At 39.4% G+C, this 18137-nt stretch overlaps 1 protein-coding gene across 1 annotated transcript; it reads left to right on the top strand.

Annotated features, from left to right (window-relative positions):
* The first annotated feature begins 1316 nt into the window (after positions 1–1316).
* LOC134331307 (afadin- and alpha-actinin-binding protein-like) lies at positions 1317–16928 on the top strand. The gene is made up of 12 exons (XM_063012659.1): positions 1317–1471; positions 6748–6913; positions 7018–7221; positions 8510–8620; positions 8774–8909; positions 9028–9103; positions 9649–9829; positions 9966–10104; positions 11624–11760; positions 11836–12009; positions 16562–16661; positions 16757–16928. Exons 2-12 carry the CDS (start codon positions 6791–6793, stop codon positions 16804–16806), a joined length of 1431 nt encoding a protein of 476 aa, XP_062868729.1. The 5' UTR covers positions 1317–1471; positions 6748–6790; the 3' UTR covers positions 16807–16928.
* The last annotated feature ends 1209 nt before the right edge of the window (positions 16929–18137 follow it).

The raw sequence follows: 18137 nt of genomic DNA, 5'->3' as shown, positions 1-18137 counted from the left end.
TTTGCATTATTATTATTTATTATTATTCGAATCATTATTATTTCTTACAAAATAGATAATGTGGGGCACATTGTCACACCACTGGCATTCCTGATTCACATTTCTTATTATGTCAAACTTGTCATAGTATTAGTAATTATAGTAGGCCCATGTATTATTATTATTATTATTATTATTATTATTATTAATAATAATAATAATAATAATAATAAATGGTCAATCTTATTATTTCTAGTAGTGCTACTTCCACTACAAGGTTAAAATAATAGGAAATTAGTCATAATAATAATTATAATGATAATAATGTAAATATATATATATATATATATATATATATATATATATATATATATATATGTAATTAATAACAATAACAATAATATATAAATTTTAATAAATGTATAATTATAATAATAATATTGATAATACGTATATATATATTTCAGACATACTTTTTAATAACAATATATTAGAAAGAAAATGTATATACAGTGATCAGCCATAACATTAAAACCACCTCCTTGTTTCTACACACACTGTCTATTTTATCAGCTCCACTTACCATATAGAAGCACTTTGTAGTTCTACAATTACTGACTGTAGTCCATCTGTTTCTCTACATACTTTTTAAACCTTCTTTTACCATGTTCTTTAATAAATAGGACCTCCACAGGACCTCTACAGAGCAGGCATTATTTGGGTGGTGGATGATTCTCAGCACTGCAGTGACACTGACATGGTGGTGGTGTGTTAGTGTGTGTTGTGCTGGTATGAGTGGATCAGACGCAGCAGCGCTGCGGGAGTTTTTAAATACTGTTTCCACACACTGTCCACTATATTAGACACTCCTACCAATTGGTCCACCTTGTAGATGTAAAGTCAGAGACGATCGTTCATCTATTGCTGCTGTTTGAGTTGGGCATCTAGTAGACCTTCATCAGTGGTCACAGGACGGATATTTGTGGTTGGTGGACTATTCTCAGTCCAGCAGTGACAGTGAGGTGTTTAAAAACTGCACCACTACGTCAGATGGACTACAGTCAGTAATTGTAGAACTACAAAGGGCTCCTATATGGTAAGTGGAGCTGATAAAATGGACAGTGAGGGTAGAAACAAGGAGGTGGTTTTAATGTTATCTCTGTGTTGTCAACACTCACACCTACTAGTGGGTGGGCTTTTCAGAAAAACTGACCAATGGCGTGGCTGTTCCTCGTTGCTTGACAACGCAGATGCTTTAGTCGGTTAATCATCGTTGTTTTACTGTTAGCGGCTGCGCGGCTGGATAGCTGTTACAGAATTAGCAACATTATAACTGTATTGATATTAATTTAATGTGTTCGCAGTGTACAGTTCAGTATTAAACTCAGTGTGTTTCATCAGCATGTGTTCGCTGTAGAGTGTATTTTAAATGTTCAGATGTTCAGAGGTGCTTCGGATGTAGCTGTTGATCCTAGGTTGTAAACAAAAACAAGTAAGTAAAGCTTTTACCTTATAAAAGATAATGCAGCTGTCGAGTTTAATCTGTATATGTGGAACATTCTCGAATAATTCTCACTGAGTAACCGTCGAACCGTCGACTGGTTCTAGGTGAATGTAGGTAATGTCGCAGTTCCTTTTTCTCCATATTCTCATTGACCTTATTTTTAAACATATTTATGACAGCAGTAATCAGGTTTGTATTATTGTAATAGCTGCTGGAACTAATATCTGCTGCTTTAGTTAATGCTGTATCTCAATGTACTCTGTGTACTGGGTGCTATTATACAACCAAAAAATCAACACTTGCTTACTCTGAGATACAGTGGTACTTTGAAACTCAACGTCAATTGGTTATGGGAGTGGTGTTGAGTTTTAAGGTATTTTTTCCCATAAGGATGTATAGACAACCTGTTAATGCGTTCCATGGTCCCATGGAACTGCATATACACTGCCTGGCCAAAAACAAAAGGTCACCACCTGGATTTAACTAAGCAAATAGGTAAGAGCCTCCTATTGGATAATTACTGCATGGGTGATTATGTTTCAGCTGGCAACAAGTTATTTAACCCTAACTGATGCATTGAGTAGCTTCTCATTTGTTAAACAACCATGTCGAACCAAGCAGAGAAAACATCTAAGGAGATTGCTGAAACTACTAAAATCAGGTTAAGAACTGTCCAACGCATTATTAAAAAGTAGAAGGACGGTGGGGAAACATCATCTTCGAGGAAGGAAGAGAAAATTCTTGAATGATCGTGATCGGCGATCACTTAAACGTTTGGTGAAATCAAATAATAGAAAAACTACAGTAGAACTCAGGGATATGTTTAATAGTGAAAGTAAGAGCATTTCCACACGCACAATGCGAAGGGAACTCAAGGGATTGGGACTAAACAGCTGTGTAGCCCCAAGAAAACCACTTGTCAGTGAGGCTAACCGGCAAAAACAGCTTCAATTTGCTAGGGAGCATAAATATTGGACTCTGGAGCAATGGGAGTAGGTCATGTGGTTACCCTGTTCCAGAGTGATGGGCGCATCAGGGTAAGAAGAGAGGCGGCTGAAGTGATGCACCCATCATGCCTAGTGCCTACCGTACAAGCCTGTGCGGGCAGTGCTATGATCTGGGGTTGCTGCAGTCGGTCAGGTCTAGGTTTAGCAGCGATATGTGCCCAAAGAATGAGGTCAGCTGACTACCTGAATATACTGAACGACCAGGTTATTCCATCAATGGATTTTTTCTTCCCTGATGGCACGGGCGTATTCCAAGATGACAATGCCAGGATTCATCGGGCTCAAATTGTGAAAGAGTGGTTTAGGGAGCATGAGACATCATTTTCACACATGGATTGGCCACCACAGAGTCCAGACCTGAACCCCATTAAGAATCTTTGGGATGTGCTGGAGAAGACTTTGCGCAGTGGTCCAAATCTCTCATCATCAATACAAGATGTTGGGGAAAAATTAATGCAACTCTGGACAGAAATAAATGTTGTGACATTGCAGAAGCTTGTGGAAACGATGCCACAGCGAATGCCTGCCGTAATCAAAGCTAAAGGCGGTCCAACCAAATTTTAGTGTGTGTGACCTTTTTTTGGCCAGGCAGTGTATTTTAGGCTAATGTTAAATGATGGGGTTGTTTTTGACACTTATACACTGAAAATAACACAAGTATAATATAAAAACACTGAAATACAATTCAAACCTGCTCAGTTAAACAGTTAAACAGTTCAAAATCAATAAACAATACAATAAAACCTGCTGTTTACCTTTGCTTTTTTATTGTTTTCTAATGCTTCTTAATTAGTGGAGAGAACTTAGGAGCAGTAATAATTAAGAGAGGTTTAGTGTTTCTGTCATTTTGTTAATACATTGTCACATTAAGCTTTTTTAACAATATGCGTTTTAGACTCTCTTGGAAAAGCTGATTCTTACAATTTCTCAGAACCTCGAGCTGTAACACAAGTTTTAAAGTGAAACGAGAAAAATCCAGATAACAGATGCAAGTGGAGCTTTCAGAGTGAATTTGATGGTTATTCCACACAAATGTAGATTCGTCTCGTATTCGCACTTTGATGACCTTTACCGCACCGCTTAAGCCAAGCACTGAACTAGAGATGGGACGATGGGGGTTTTTGGCACCGATTCCGATCTGCGATCTCCTTTCAGGGACATCGGCCGATAGCCGATTGCGAGCAGTAAATAAAATAAATTAACTTAAAAAGAGCCTCACAGTGAAGATAAACCGGAGCAGCGCGCGCGCGCGTGTGTGTGTGTGTGTGTGTGTGTGCGCCTTTAGAAGAGACGCTTTGTTCACTGTATCGCTATAAGTGATTCATTGATTCACGAGTCATTTTTCGCGAAGCGTAAGTTTCTCTTCTCTGTTATCTCTCCGTGTTTACTGTTATTAATTAAATGTCGTGGTTTTAAATAAACACCAACTACTACAGAACATTCTGTGTGACTCTCTTACATTAAAAAGCTTCATTAAACTGTTATTACCACAGATCTGTAACCGACCGTCAGACTCGTTCCGTCTAAGGAGCTAAAAGTTCAGCAAATGATCCTGAACTAACGAATTTGGTAATGAATAAACTTTTGCCTCTGATTGGCTCTGTAACGTCTTCTGTTCTCATCTACATCACAAGTAAGAACCGCTTACGATTTACCAAAGTGAACCAGGAGTTTATATAACGTGCTGATAGAATCGACTCAGATGTGACCGGGTTGAATTATCTTTTTAAAGTAAATATTACAATCAGCAAAATTACATCGTATGTATGATGCACAACGTTAATGATGTTATTTTAGGTCATGAAGAGCTTTCACTGTGGTTTCTGTACGATGGTTGATGAATGGTGATGTGATGGTTGGCGCGTCGTAGCTCAAAGTCTGGATCAATCCACTAAGCTGTTAACTTAACATGATCTTTATATATCACACGATCGGATCGGCTACTTTTAGGAAATATCGCAGATCGCCGATAGCATATTTTGATTAAAAATCGGCCGATACCGATTCATAGCCGATCGATCGTCCCATCTCTACACTGAACAAAGCAGCAGTAGCACACAAGTTGAGTTTAAGGGAAATGTTGAGTTTAAGTGTACACATTTCTTGATGAAGGGTGTTGAGTTTTAAAGATTTTGAGTTTAGGGGACGTAGAGTTACAAGGTATCACTGTATTTGGTGGTGAAAAAAAACCTCTTGCTGATTTGATGGTTTGCGAGCAATATAAATATTTTTATAATTTAATAATCATTTTTTTCTTTCAGAAATTAACAGATATTATTAACATGCATATTATTTATGTCTGTCCTGTTTACCTCTGGGTAATTAGTCTCATTGGTTAATGACATGCTGTGCATTAAAATTTTTTATAGTTTTTTGTTTTCTATTAAAGTATATGACAGTCATTATGTTATTAATTTATTCATTCTTACATTTATCTTTAATAAATGCTTTATTCTAATCAGGGTCCTTCAGAACTTCTGATATTTGTTATGGTTCAGATGAGTCTTAAATGTGCTACCGGAGACTGGGCACTTATAGAAAGGCTCACCACTGTTCCCTGTTTTCTTTACTCCTAAGATAATTGCTATTGCCAGCATGGCACTGTTCTATTATAAGTGATTATAAACATGGATGGCAGTATTCAAGTCTGAGTTTATCTTGTCAGATTAAACCTAATAATCAATTTAACTTGGTTAATTGGTTGATTGTAAACTAAGGGGCTAATTGTAATCACACAGGGTTAGTTATTATTTAAAACTTGCGTTGGATTCAGTCAGACTATGTTAATGTTTAGGATAGAAAAAGGTGTGACAGTACTCTTTTACAGCTCTGTATGTATTATATTTGGTCCAGCCATCTGACCATTGTTAAATAATGAAAAAATTGAATAAAGAAGTTTATAGCCTAATTTTTGTAACTTAACTGCAATTATACAGACTAGGGTTGAGATGTGAGTACAACCAACAAGGACTTTTATTTAGGCCATTTACTTATGACAAATAAAAGAAGTGAAGTGACAAGGAAGGTGCATTTACACAGTCAGTAGCCCATAATGTGCTGAATTTAATTATCCTAAATGTAATTTAAATGATTCATCTTTTACTCATTTGAACCTTGTATTTGTCACTGACCCATATTCATCTTAAAAGCAAAAGATTTTAAGAATGTCAGTCATTGTTTGATTCATTAAGTCTTTTTAATGTCTCTTTGATTGCTTTTTGAGTGTCATTTTACACCCTTTTGGTAAGAACATCATTACTTTGCTCTACATAGGCAGTCTCAGGCGTGAAGGAGCCAAAAAATGATGGGACTAGAAATAACAGTGGTGTGCTATTTTAAGTGTGTCTCCATCTTAACCTCAATAGAAAGTGTATTGTCACAACCCACATCCTTTCTGTTCACAATTATAGTATTAATGTTTTCCTTTTGTGACATCTTAAAGTGATCAATATACACAGATCAGCCATAACATTAAAACCACTTCCTTGTTTCTACACTCACTGTCCATTTTATCAGCTCCACTTACCATATAGAAGCACTTTGTAGTTCTACAATTTCTAACTGTAGTCCATCTGTTTCTCTGCATGCTTTGTTAACCCCCTTTCATGCTGTTCTTCAATGGTCAGGACTCTCCCTGACCACTACAGAGCTGCTGGAGTTTTTAAATACCGTGTCCACTCACTTAGACACTCCTACCTAGTTGGTTTACCTTGTAGATGTAAAGTCAGAGATAATCGCTCATCTATTGCTGATGTTTGAGGTGGTCGTCTTCTAGACCTTCATCAGTGGTCATAGGATGCTGCCCATGAGGCGATGCTGGCTGGATATTTTTGGTTGGTGGACTATTCTCAGTCCAGCAGTGACAGTAAGGTGTTAAAAAACTCCATCAGCATTGCTGTGTCTGATCCACTTATACCAGCACAACACACACTAACACACCACCACCATCACCGTCATTGTCACTGCAGCGCTGAGAATGATCCACCACCCAAATAATACCTGCTCTGTAGTGGTCCTGGGAGAGTCCTGACCATTGAAGAACAGCATGAAATGGGGCTAACAAAGCATGCAGAGAAACAGATGGACTACAGTTAGTAACTGTAGAACTACAAAGTGCTTCTATATGGTAAGTGGAGCTGATCAAATGGACAGTGAGTGTAGAAACAAAGAGGTGGTTTTAATGTCATGGCTGATCGGTGTATGTAAATGTCACGTCAGTATTTGCAAAAACAATAAATATGTGCTTGTTGTTTGCAGCATACTAAAAGGTTTGAATTTTGAGAACATTCAGTATTATACAATGCCTCCTGCAAGGCAATACAGCCAGTCTGCAATGCCTCCTCTGCCTATTAGCACCCAGGCTGGTTCCAGTGGCTTCTGTACAGAGGAAAACATATCAGAGTGCATGAGTTACATCAGTGAAGTAGGTATTATATACTAATTTAGTACATAATGTACTAATTTTATTAATACAAAGTAAACTAATGGTTTGTATTGCATAAAGGTGGTCTTAATCTCTTTTCTCAGGAGCTGTCATCTCTGGGTTTACCATCAATTTTCTATGACTTGAATGGAATTCAAGAGCTAGATGTCATTTTAGCTTTAAACATCATGTATGATCTGCTACAGCTCCATCGATGTGCTGTGGGTACTGTTAATGAGCTTGAAATGGAGCAGATGAAGATCAGCAGTGATCTGAACAGCCAGCGGATTATTGGCTCCAAACTCAAGGTCTGTATTTTTGTTATTTTTTATTCGTAAATACAACAACTTAGAGTCATACAAAACCTAATCAGCTAGTAGCAGCATACTCATTCACTCACTTACTCACTTTCTTAACCACTTATCCAATCAGGGTCGCAGGGGGCTCAAGGCACACAGTAACACCCTGGACGGGACGCCAGTCCATTGCAGGGCAGACACACATACACACACACACACACACATATACACACCCATTCACCTATAGGGCAATTCAATGTCTCCAATTAACCTGACTGCATGTTTTTGGACTGTGGGAGGAAACCCACACAGACACGGGGAGAACATGCAAACTCTGCACAGAAAGGACCCGGACCGCCCCACCTTGAGATCGAACCCAGGACCTTCTTGCTGTGAGGCGACAGTGCTACCCACTTAGCCACCGTGCCACCCTAGTAGCAGGATACATTTTACCAAAATGTTTGTTAAATGTATGCTGTTTAAATCAGCTTAATACAAATTAAAACAAAAGCTAAATGTATATCTAAGATTTGTACTGATAAGGTAAACCGAATGCAGGATGCTGTAACTGGGATGGTCTCTTCTCAACAAGATAGCAGGATTCACAGGCGGGTTAGGATGCAAGTGCAGGTTGATTTAAAAATACAGTCCACAATCCAAATCCAAAAACACAATCCAAAAACTGGAGGTTAGAGAACACACAAGGGTTGGTCTATAAACAATAGTAGACAAAGCTTATACAGAGGGTCAAAGATACAAGGCTGTGGTCAGGATCAAAGGCAACCTATTCAAAGAAATGCTAGGTGCAGGCTATGAGTGGCGCTGATACTTTGCACTGGTCTGTGGAAACAAACAAGAAACAAGGCACTGGTAAAACTCATCACTTTAATTAGGGAGAAAATGGGTGGAAAAAAACTGAAAACAGGTGCACCTAAGTAATACCTGCTCTGTGGTGGTCCTGTGGGGGCCTGACCATTGAAGAACAGGGTGAAATAAGGCTAAAAATAAGTAATTGTAGAACTACAAAGTGCTATATGGTAAGTGGAGCTGATAAAATAGACAGAAAGTGTGGAAACAAGGAGGTGGTTTTAATGTTATGGCTGATCAGTGTATCTGCCCCTGTATGCTCCCTGCTGGCCATTAGTGTCATAGAAGGTGCAAAATAAATGTACTGTATTTCTTTGCCATTTAGTGGGTGCCTATGAGAGAAAAACACCTGTTAGTATATTTAAACTTATTTGATTGCTGTTAAACATGCAGATCATTGTATCTTGTATTTGCGTTGGTCCTTTTTTAGGACCAGCTTGAACTATCCAAAAAGGAAAATGACAGGTTGCGTGAACGAGAACAACAGCGTGAAGCTAATATAAAGGTTTTACAAAGTTGTTTAAAAAATGAAAAAGACGAGGTAAGCACTGTTTTACTTGTCTATGGCATAACGAATTAATTATAGCTTCATTTACTTTGAATTTAAACCCATTTATTTGGATAGCAATGTGTATTTTTGTAGTACTGTATTTTTTACAGTACTTTTTTTGAATGCATATTTTTTACCCAATAGGTCAAAAAACTTCAGAATGTCATTGCAAGCCGTGCCACACAGTACAACCATAATATGAAGAGAAAAGAGAGGGAGTTCAATCAGCTCAAAGTACATATCAATCAGTTACTGACTAACAAGAGGGACATGAAACACGGTATGGATTGGTGGATGAGTGGGGACACATTTCTCAAGTTATAGTGAGCTTTAGTGCTGTATATGTTTACCAGTACAAGATCAAGCTTTAACAATTGCATGTGTATGCTGTCTGTCAGGGATGGAAGTGCTGAATGTTGTTGGGAGATCTGATGGGAGGAGAGGTCAATGGAAAACAGAAAAATCAAATGCAAGGTAAGACAATGTTTCAACACGATTGTCTCAATGGACAGTGAATTACCCTTAAAACACCCCACATCTCTATTTCCTCGGCTGCTCCCGTTAGAGGTCGCCGCCGGATTGTGATCGGCATTATTGATTTGGCACAGTTTTTACACCGGATGCCTTTCCTGACACGACCCTCCCTATTTATCCGGGCTTGGGACCGGCACTACAATGCACTGGTTTATGCATCCTACTGGCTAGGTACCTATAGGACAATTCAGTGTCTCCAATTAGCCTGGCTGCATGTTTTTGGACTGTGAGAGGAAACCGGAGCACCCGGAGGAAACCCACGCAGACACGGGGAGAACATGTAAACTCCACACAGAAAGGACCCGGACCCCCTCCCACCTGGGGATCGAACCCAGGACCTTCTTGCTGTGAGGCGACAGTGCTACTCACTTAGCCCCCGTGCCGCCCCCTTAAAACACCCCACATGACTATTTATAATTTGTGCTACATGTGTTGTGCTTTATGCCATAAATGTGTAAGAAATATGTTACCACACCCAACATTAGACACGAGGCTGAAATGTACAAGACACTCCTGGATGACTTTGAAATACACCAAAGGGAGCTGATGTGGGAAAATGTTGAGCTGAAGAAAGTGCTCCAGCAAATGAAACAGGAGATGGTGGCTATTTTGGGTCCAAAGAAAAACAGCCAAAAAGAGGAAAAACACACTCAATCAACAGATGAGGTAAACTGTTTACAATTTAAATTAAAATTAGGTTCCTTGACAAAGCAAATTCTGTATCAAATTCACCTAAATTATAATTCTTTTATAACACAAATTGATAAATTATTATATTATTTCTCTTTTTCCATATGTCTAGCATATAGATGATGAAGAGGAGACTTCTTTTAAAGATGCTTTGGAGATGTCATGTGAACATGCTCGAGAGAGGCTCACCAACAGCATTCGGCAGCAATGGAGAAAACTTAAACACCATGTGGAGAACCTAGACAACAAAGGTAAACATTTTGGCTAAAAGATGCCTTAAAGAGTAAATAACCAGTAAAGATTTACATTTACTGTGAGACAATGGCCAGACTGTTTTGAGCTGATGAAGGCAGTAAATGAAAAAAATAGAAGTGTCTCAATAAATACAGCATGTTCAACCTACAGCAAGACTTTACTTTTGTCAGCCCACACTAGAAAAGCACAGACTGTAAAGAGTGAAAAGAGTAAAGAGTGGAAAAATGTTACCTGGTGTTATGAGTTCTTGATTTCTAGTGCAACATTGCAGATGGGATGGTCATAAGTTGGATATTTTAACTTTTAAACCATAGAGCCTGATGTTCATATAAATCCAATTAACTGTGTGTAACATACACTGATCAGGTATAACATTAAAACCACTCCTTGTTTCTACACTCACTGTCCATTTCATCAGCTACACTTACCATATAGAAGCACTTTGTAGTTCTACAATTACTGAATGTAGTCCATCTGTTTCTTTACATACTTTTTAGCTTGCTTTCACCCTGTTCTTCAATGGTCAGGACCACCACAGTGTAGGCATTATTTAGGTTGTGGATCATTCTCAGCACTGCAGTGACACTGACATGGTGGTGTGTTAGTGCTGGTATGAGTGGATAAGACACAGCAGCATTGCTGGAGTTTTTAAATACCGTGTCCACTCACTGTCCACTCTATTAGACACTCCTACCCAGTTGGTCCACCTTGTAGAGGAGACGATCAGACGATTGCTCATCTATTGCTGCTGTTTGAGTTGGTCATCTTCTAGACCTTCATCAAGGGTCACACGACGCTGCCCACGTGGTGCTGTTGGATGGATGATTTTGGTTGGTGGACTATTCTCAGTCCAGCAGTGACAGTGAGGTGTTTAAAAACTCCAGCAGCGCTGCTGTGTCTGATCCACTCGTATGTCCACCACCATGTCAGTATCACTGCAGTGCTGAGAATGATCCACCACCCAAATAATACCTACTCTGTGGGGGTCCTGTGGGGGGTCCTGACCATTGAAGAACAGCATGAAAGGGGGCTAACAAAGCATGCAGAGAAACAGATGGACTACAGTCAGTAATTGTAGAACTACATAGGGCTCCTATATGGTAAGTGGAGCTGATAAAATGGACTGTGAGTGTAGAAACAAAGAGATGGTTTTAATGTTATGGCTGATCGGTGTACATATATGCTTTTACTGCATTTTGTTTCACCTTTTTCATAAATAGGGGTTGTAAATTAGAAAATGGTATAATACTGCTGTATTCAGCATTTTAAGCATTATCAGTCATACATATATTTTGTAGATATCTAAAACAAATTGCTGTGAAGTCCATTATTTAAATGAATAATTACCTTCAGAAAATGTATCGACAGAATACAATAAAATAATATAAATGAGTTTTTATGCTAACTAGACACCAGTACTCTACCTTGCATGTTTTTTTATTGATAAAGTAAAGAATTTGTTTAGATTTAAAAAAAAAAAAATGAAATATGCATACGACATTGTTTGTTTTCTAGCATCTATGGTGCAGTTAGGACCAGGATTCAGCGAGGAGATGATTCCCAAGCAGTTTTATCAGGAAGAGATAGATAGTCTCAAGATGGAAATCCAGCAGTGCAAGGACTTTATTAAGACTCAGCAGCAGCTCCTGCAGGTATTGTGATCAAAAATCTTTAATGATCGGATCGGATGTTCTTTTTTTTAGCCTAATTGTTTGTATGATTAATAGCAACAGCTACACACTCCATGTGATGAGGAGACTGCAGCTGTCCTGAATGACTGCTACATGTTGGAGGAGAAGGAACGATTAAAGGAGGAGTGGACTGCATTTGAGGAGCAGAGGAAGAACTTTGAAATGGAAAGGAGGCGTTTCACAGAGGCAGCCATTAGATTGGGCCATGAGGTTAGTCTGATTACTAGTGTTGTCTCACAGTGCACTCCACATCTGGGTTGGAGATAGGGCAGTTTGTGTTTTCAGAAATTTGTAATGAATTATTTGGACAACAAGGAGAACTTCTGACTTTTGATGACTGTGGCAGCGTTATGGTCTGGGGAATGTTTTTGTGGCATTCTCTGGGCCCTTGCATCCATGTGGTAGGCACTCTCATCCGATTTGGGTATGAACCTACCCTTGCAGATCACCTACACCCATACATGCCGATTGTCTTCCCTGGGGCGGATGGAATCTTCCCACATGACAAAGACATGTCACAAGGCTAGAAATGTCCGACATTGGTTGGAAGAGCATGACCAAGACATCCAAGTACTACCCGGGCCCCCTCATTCCCCAGACTTGAACCCAATTGAGCATCTGTGGGACCAGCAGCTGTGGGGTGCACAGCAGTCAGCATGACTCCAGATACCTGTGACAACCTACCAGGACCTTACTGAGTCACTCCCAGCCTGTCTAGCTGCTGTCCATGCTGCACATGGCGGTTACTCTGGATATTAGCTGGTGGTCATAATAATGTGACTCGACAGTGTATAAATCTATAATATTAATCTATGATAGTACCCCAAGAACAGCCCTAAGAACAGTCTTACCTTTTTTAGACTTGGGGCTTGGTGCAATTAAAAACCTTACGGCACCCAGGTGGCGCAGCCGGATATCCTGCTAGCACACCAGCAGCAAAATTCTGAACTCCTCTGTTCGAAACTCGGCTGGGCGCCATCTAGCGGGCATAATTGGCAGTGCCTGCAGGGAGGGATGAACGGACTATGTGGGCGGGGTCTTCAAACGCTGTGTAAGGACACTGATTGGCGGATAGAGGCGCCTGTGCAGAGGTGGAAAAGGGTTCCGTTAAGGGCTGCGCGCGGGTCGGAGGAGGCGTGAGCAGCAATTTACCCTTCACAACTGCAAAAAATTGAGGATCCCCAGCAGCGGAAGACAAACTGACTTCAATAAATTGGGAGAAAAAATAGGAGAAAAATGCATAATATATATACCGATCAGGCATAACATTATAAACACCTTCCTAACTGACTGGTCTGAAGCTATGCAGCCCCATACGCAACACTGTGATGCATTCTGTATTCTGACACCTTTCTATCAGAACCAGCATTAACTTTTTCAGCAATTTGAGCTAGAGTAGCTCGTCTTTTGGATCTGACCACACGGGCCAGCCTTCGCTCCCCACGTGTATCAATGAGCCTTGGCTGCCCATGACCCTGTCGCCGGTTTACCACTGTTCCTTCCTTGGACCACTTTTGATAGATACTGACCACTGCAGACCGGGAACACCCCACATGAGGTGCAGTTTTGTAGATTCTCTGACTCAGTCGTCTAGCCCAGCCTTTCTCAACCGGGGTGCCGTCTGGCTTCGTCAGGGGTGCCGTCAAAAATATTCTGACGTTACTGATATTGAAAATGAAATAAATTTAAAATACAAAAAAGTCAACTTATCATGAAAATGTAGACCATTAGCCGCGTCAAACATCAAAACTTGTCTCACACGCCCCTTTCCCCATGCTACAACGTCAACGCGGGTTGCGTGCGTCGCCTATAGTGATGAGTCGATCGATTCTATTGAACGGCTCTTTAAAATGAACAAAAGGAACCGAGTCGCGCCTCTGGGAGCCGTTATAATATACAGTGTATCACAAAAGTGAGTACACCCCTCACATTTCTGCAAATATTTTATTATATCTTTTCATGGGACAACACTATAGAAATAAAACTTGGATATAACTTAGAGTAGTCAGTGTACAACTTGTATAGCAGTGTAGATTTACTGTCTTCTGAAAATAACTCAACACACAGCCATTAATGTCTAAATGGCTGGCAACATAAGTGAGTACACCCCACAGTGAACATGTCCAAATTGTGCCCAAATGTGTCGTTGTCCCTCCCTGGTGTCATGTGTCAAGGTCCCAGGTGTAAATGGGGAGCAGGGCTGTTAAATTTGGTGTTTTGGGTACAATTCTCTCATACTGGCCACTGGATATTCAACATGGCACCTCATGGCAAAGAACTCTCTGAGGATGTGAGAAATAGAATTGTTGCTCTCCACAAAGATGGCCTGGGCTATAAGAAGATTGCTAACACCCTGAAACTGAGCTACAGCATGGTGGCCAAGGTCATACAGCGGTTTTCCAGGACAGGTTCCACTCGGAACAGGCTTCGCCAGGGTCGACCAAAGAAGTTGAGTCCACGTGTTCCGCGTCATATCCAGAGGTTGGCTTTAAAAAATAGACACATGAGTGCTGCCAGCATTGCTGCAGAGGTTGAAGACGTGGGAGGTCAGCCTGTCAGTGCTCAGACCATACGCCGCACACTGCATCAACTCGGTCTGCATGGTCGTCATCCCAGAAGGAAGCTGACGCACAAGAAAGCCCGCAAACAGTTTGCTGAAAACAAGCAGTCCAAGAACATGGATTACTGGAATGCCCTGTGGTCTGACGAGACCAAGATAAACTTGTTTGGCTCAGATGGTGTCCAGCATGTGTGGCGGCGCCCTGGTGAGAAGTACCAAGACAACTGTATCTTGCCTACAGTCAAGCATGGTGGTGGTAGGATCATGGTCTTGGGCTGCATGAGTGTTGCTGGCACTGTGGAGCTGCAGTTCATCGAGGGAAACATGAATTCCAACATGTACTGTGACATTCTGAAACAGAGCATGATCCCCTCCCTTCAAAAACTGGGCCTCATGGCAGTTTTCCAACAGGATAACGACCCCAAACACAACCTCCAAGATGACAACTGCCTTGCTGAGGAAGCTGAAGGTAAAGGTGATGGACTAAACCCAATTGAACACCTGTGGCGAATCCTCAAGTGGAAGGTGGAGGAGTTCAAGGTGTCTAACATCCACCAGCTCCGTGATGTCATCATGGAGGAGTGGAAGAGGATTCCAGTAGCAACCTGTGCAGCTCTGGTGAATTCCATGCCCAGGAGGGTTAAGGCAGTGCTGGATAATAATGGTGGTCACACAAAATATTGACACTTTGGGCACAATTTGGACATGTTCACTGTGGGGTGTACTCACTTATGTTGCCAGCCATTTAGACATTAATGGCTGTGTGTTGAGTTATTTTCAGAAGACAGTAAATCTACACTGCTATACAAGCTGTACACTGACTACTCTAAGTTATATCCAAGTTTTATTTCTATAGTGTTGTCCCATGAAAAGATATAATAAAATATTTGCAGAAATGTGAGGGGTGTACTCACTTTTGTGATACACTGTATATTTATATTTCTGTGCGGTTCTTATAGGCTGTAATTCAACCATTCCGCTTCCATCAGTAGAGGGAATTAATCAGTCATAATAAGAGCTGTTTATTATCGATATTCAAATCACTTTCAGTATCGCGGAGAGAGCAAGCGACACACACACACACACACACACACACACACACACACACAGAGAGAGAGAGAGAGAGAGAGAGAGAGAGATGTAATTACCTAATTAATGTAAATATTATAATTTTTATTGTTATTTTGCACTGTTTTTATTAATATTTTATTCTATTTTATATTTTTGCACATGTAACTGTTTTGTATATATATATTTTTTTATTGTTATTTTTATTATTTCTCTCTAACTTGCTTTGGCAATACGAATGTCCTTATTTGTCATGCCAATAAAGCTTCTTTTGAGTTTAAGTTTGAGAGCCGTAACCGAGCTAGAGAAAAAACATGCAGTAAATGAGCAGTGCTAGTGGTATAATGACAAATAATTGAGAAATAAACTATAAACTTGTTTAATGATGTTAAATCTGATTGGTTCATGACGTGTATGTTTTAAAGCAGAAACAAACACAAGCAATCTCTGCACAAAAGAGGATTTTTCTAACACTTAATGCAATGCAACCACAGTACGTCTCATCCCTGTAGCGTTTTTGTGTGTTAGCAGTCCGAGGGATGCAGAGTGTAAGTTTTTTTAATACATTTTAGACTGGGGTGACTTGAGATTTTGAATACTTTTAAAGGGTGCCGTGACTGAAAAAAGGTTGAGAAACGCTGGTCTAGCCATCACAATTTGGCTCTTGTCAAACTCGCTTTTCCTGCTTCTAACACAACAACTTTGAGGATAAAATTTTCACTTTCTGTGTAGTACATCCCACTCACTAACAGGTGCCGTGATGAAAAGATAATCAGTGTTTTTCACTTCACCTGTCAGTGGTCATAATGTTATGCCTTTTCGGTGTATATATAAACCTAGTTACCTAGTTACCATACCTTTACTCAACATTTTCATGTCTTAGTCTATGTGACAAGGATCTGCCAGTAGTTTTTGGTTGAATTCTCTGTTAAAAGAGTAAAAGTTTGATGATTTTGCCCTATTTTGAAGCAAGTGCACACTTGAAAGTGTACATGAAAGAATACATAATGACCTTCCAGTAAATTCTTTGCCCTTTGGGATAAAATGAACATTTAATAAGAATGAAAGTTGTTGCTCACAATTATCCAATCCTGCTTAATACCAGAATGTAAGATAGTTCATTTTGTCTTGCAGAGGAAAATGTTTGAGGAAGACCGTGCAACCTGGCTAAAACATCAGTTTTTAAACATGTCGTTTACAGAGCAGACAAAGACACATAATGTCTTATCAGAATGTAAGTGAATGTTTTCTTTAATACACTAACAACAATATGTAAAGTCTTGTTGTGATTCATTTTAAATCCAAGGATTATGCTATTCTAATTTACAGATTCTGCCCAGGAACAGAAACACACGTCGGCTCCTAAGACACCTCTCTAGAAAAAAAAGAATTATAAGCAAGCAGCCGTCTGAAGTCAGTATGTACACACAGCTAAATCGACTTGGACAAGCCACCGCAACCAGGCCAAATTTAAAAGTAAATGATATTTTATATGACGTGATATCTGGAGGATTACTGTGTAACAAAGGTGGATTTCAGTCTGAATACTTTGTTGGTAAGGCTTACAAAGGTATGGTGGTTGATGTTTAATTATTAAAAATTTAGTAGTAGGCAGTCAGGCTGTTACGTAAACCTTGGACCTAGGAAACCATAGATTATAAGACTATTTGAGCTTATAATAATAATAATAATAATAATATATAGAGGCTTTCCGAATTCTTTAAATAAGCTTAATCCTTTATTTCTACTTCTAGAATGTGGGCACCTAAATGCTTTCTAGATTGCTTTTAATTGCTCAAACTATTATTTTATTTCAATCAAGGAGTCAAATAAAACAATTAAGCTTATGGTAGTACAGTGGTGGTAAACTGACATCATCTAGTAAATGATCTAGTAAATGTTAATGACTAGGGATGTGATGATACACTTTACCCACGATGCGATTCACGATACTAGGGTTCACGATACGATTTTTTCCTGATTTTTTTAAGCTGAAATTGAAGACAAATGACAACAAAATTTCCTTTTATTATTTCTCTTAAAGAAGAAAATTAAATACTGTATTTATGCTTATCTTTTATTTATCTAAATAATAAATGGCCTTTTATTTCTGAGGTAGGTACAAACTATGCAAAACAATTTTGAATTAAGCCCAATTTGGCTGAAAAAACCCAAATTTGGCAACCAGGCATATAGCGCCAGTGACATCAACCAGGCAAGGTGTATAGTGCCAGTGCCCTCTGCTGTTTAAAGTGAATATCAATTTATTTTACATGTCAAAACGATTTGAATCGTGGAATTTTTGAATCGGTTATTAACTGTTTTGTGGTGCATCGTTACATCCCTATAAATGACCCATTGTAGTTCAAGAAAACTACAGATCCCATCAGCTGTAGTGCTCATCAGAGCTAATTTGTTGCACCTGGTCTCTGGCCTACTTCAGTTTACATAATGTTCTATATAATACTAAAATAGAAACATCACATCATATTTCAGCTAAGTTACTCTTTAACACTACTTAGATACAATTATACACCGATCAGCCAAAACATTAAAACCACCTCCTTGTTTCTACACTCACTGTCCATTTTATCAGCTCCACTTACCATATAGAAGCACTTTGTGGTTCTACAACTACTGACTGTAGTCCATCTATTTCTTTACATACTTAGTTAGCCACCTTTCATGCTGTTCTTCAATGGTCAGGATT

Source organism: Trichomycterus rosablanca, chromosome 17, assembly GCF_030014385.1.
Source record: "Trichomycterus rosablanca isolate fTriRos1 chromosome 17, fTriRos1.hap1, whole genome shotgun sequence".
Taxonomy (NCBI): domain Eukaryota; kingdom Metazoa; phylum Chordata; class Actinopteri; order Siluriformes; family Trichomycteridae; genus Trichomycterus; species Trichomycterus rosablanca.
This window is presented reverse-complemented; position numbering and strand designations above follow the sequence as displayed.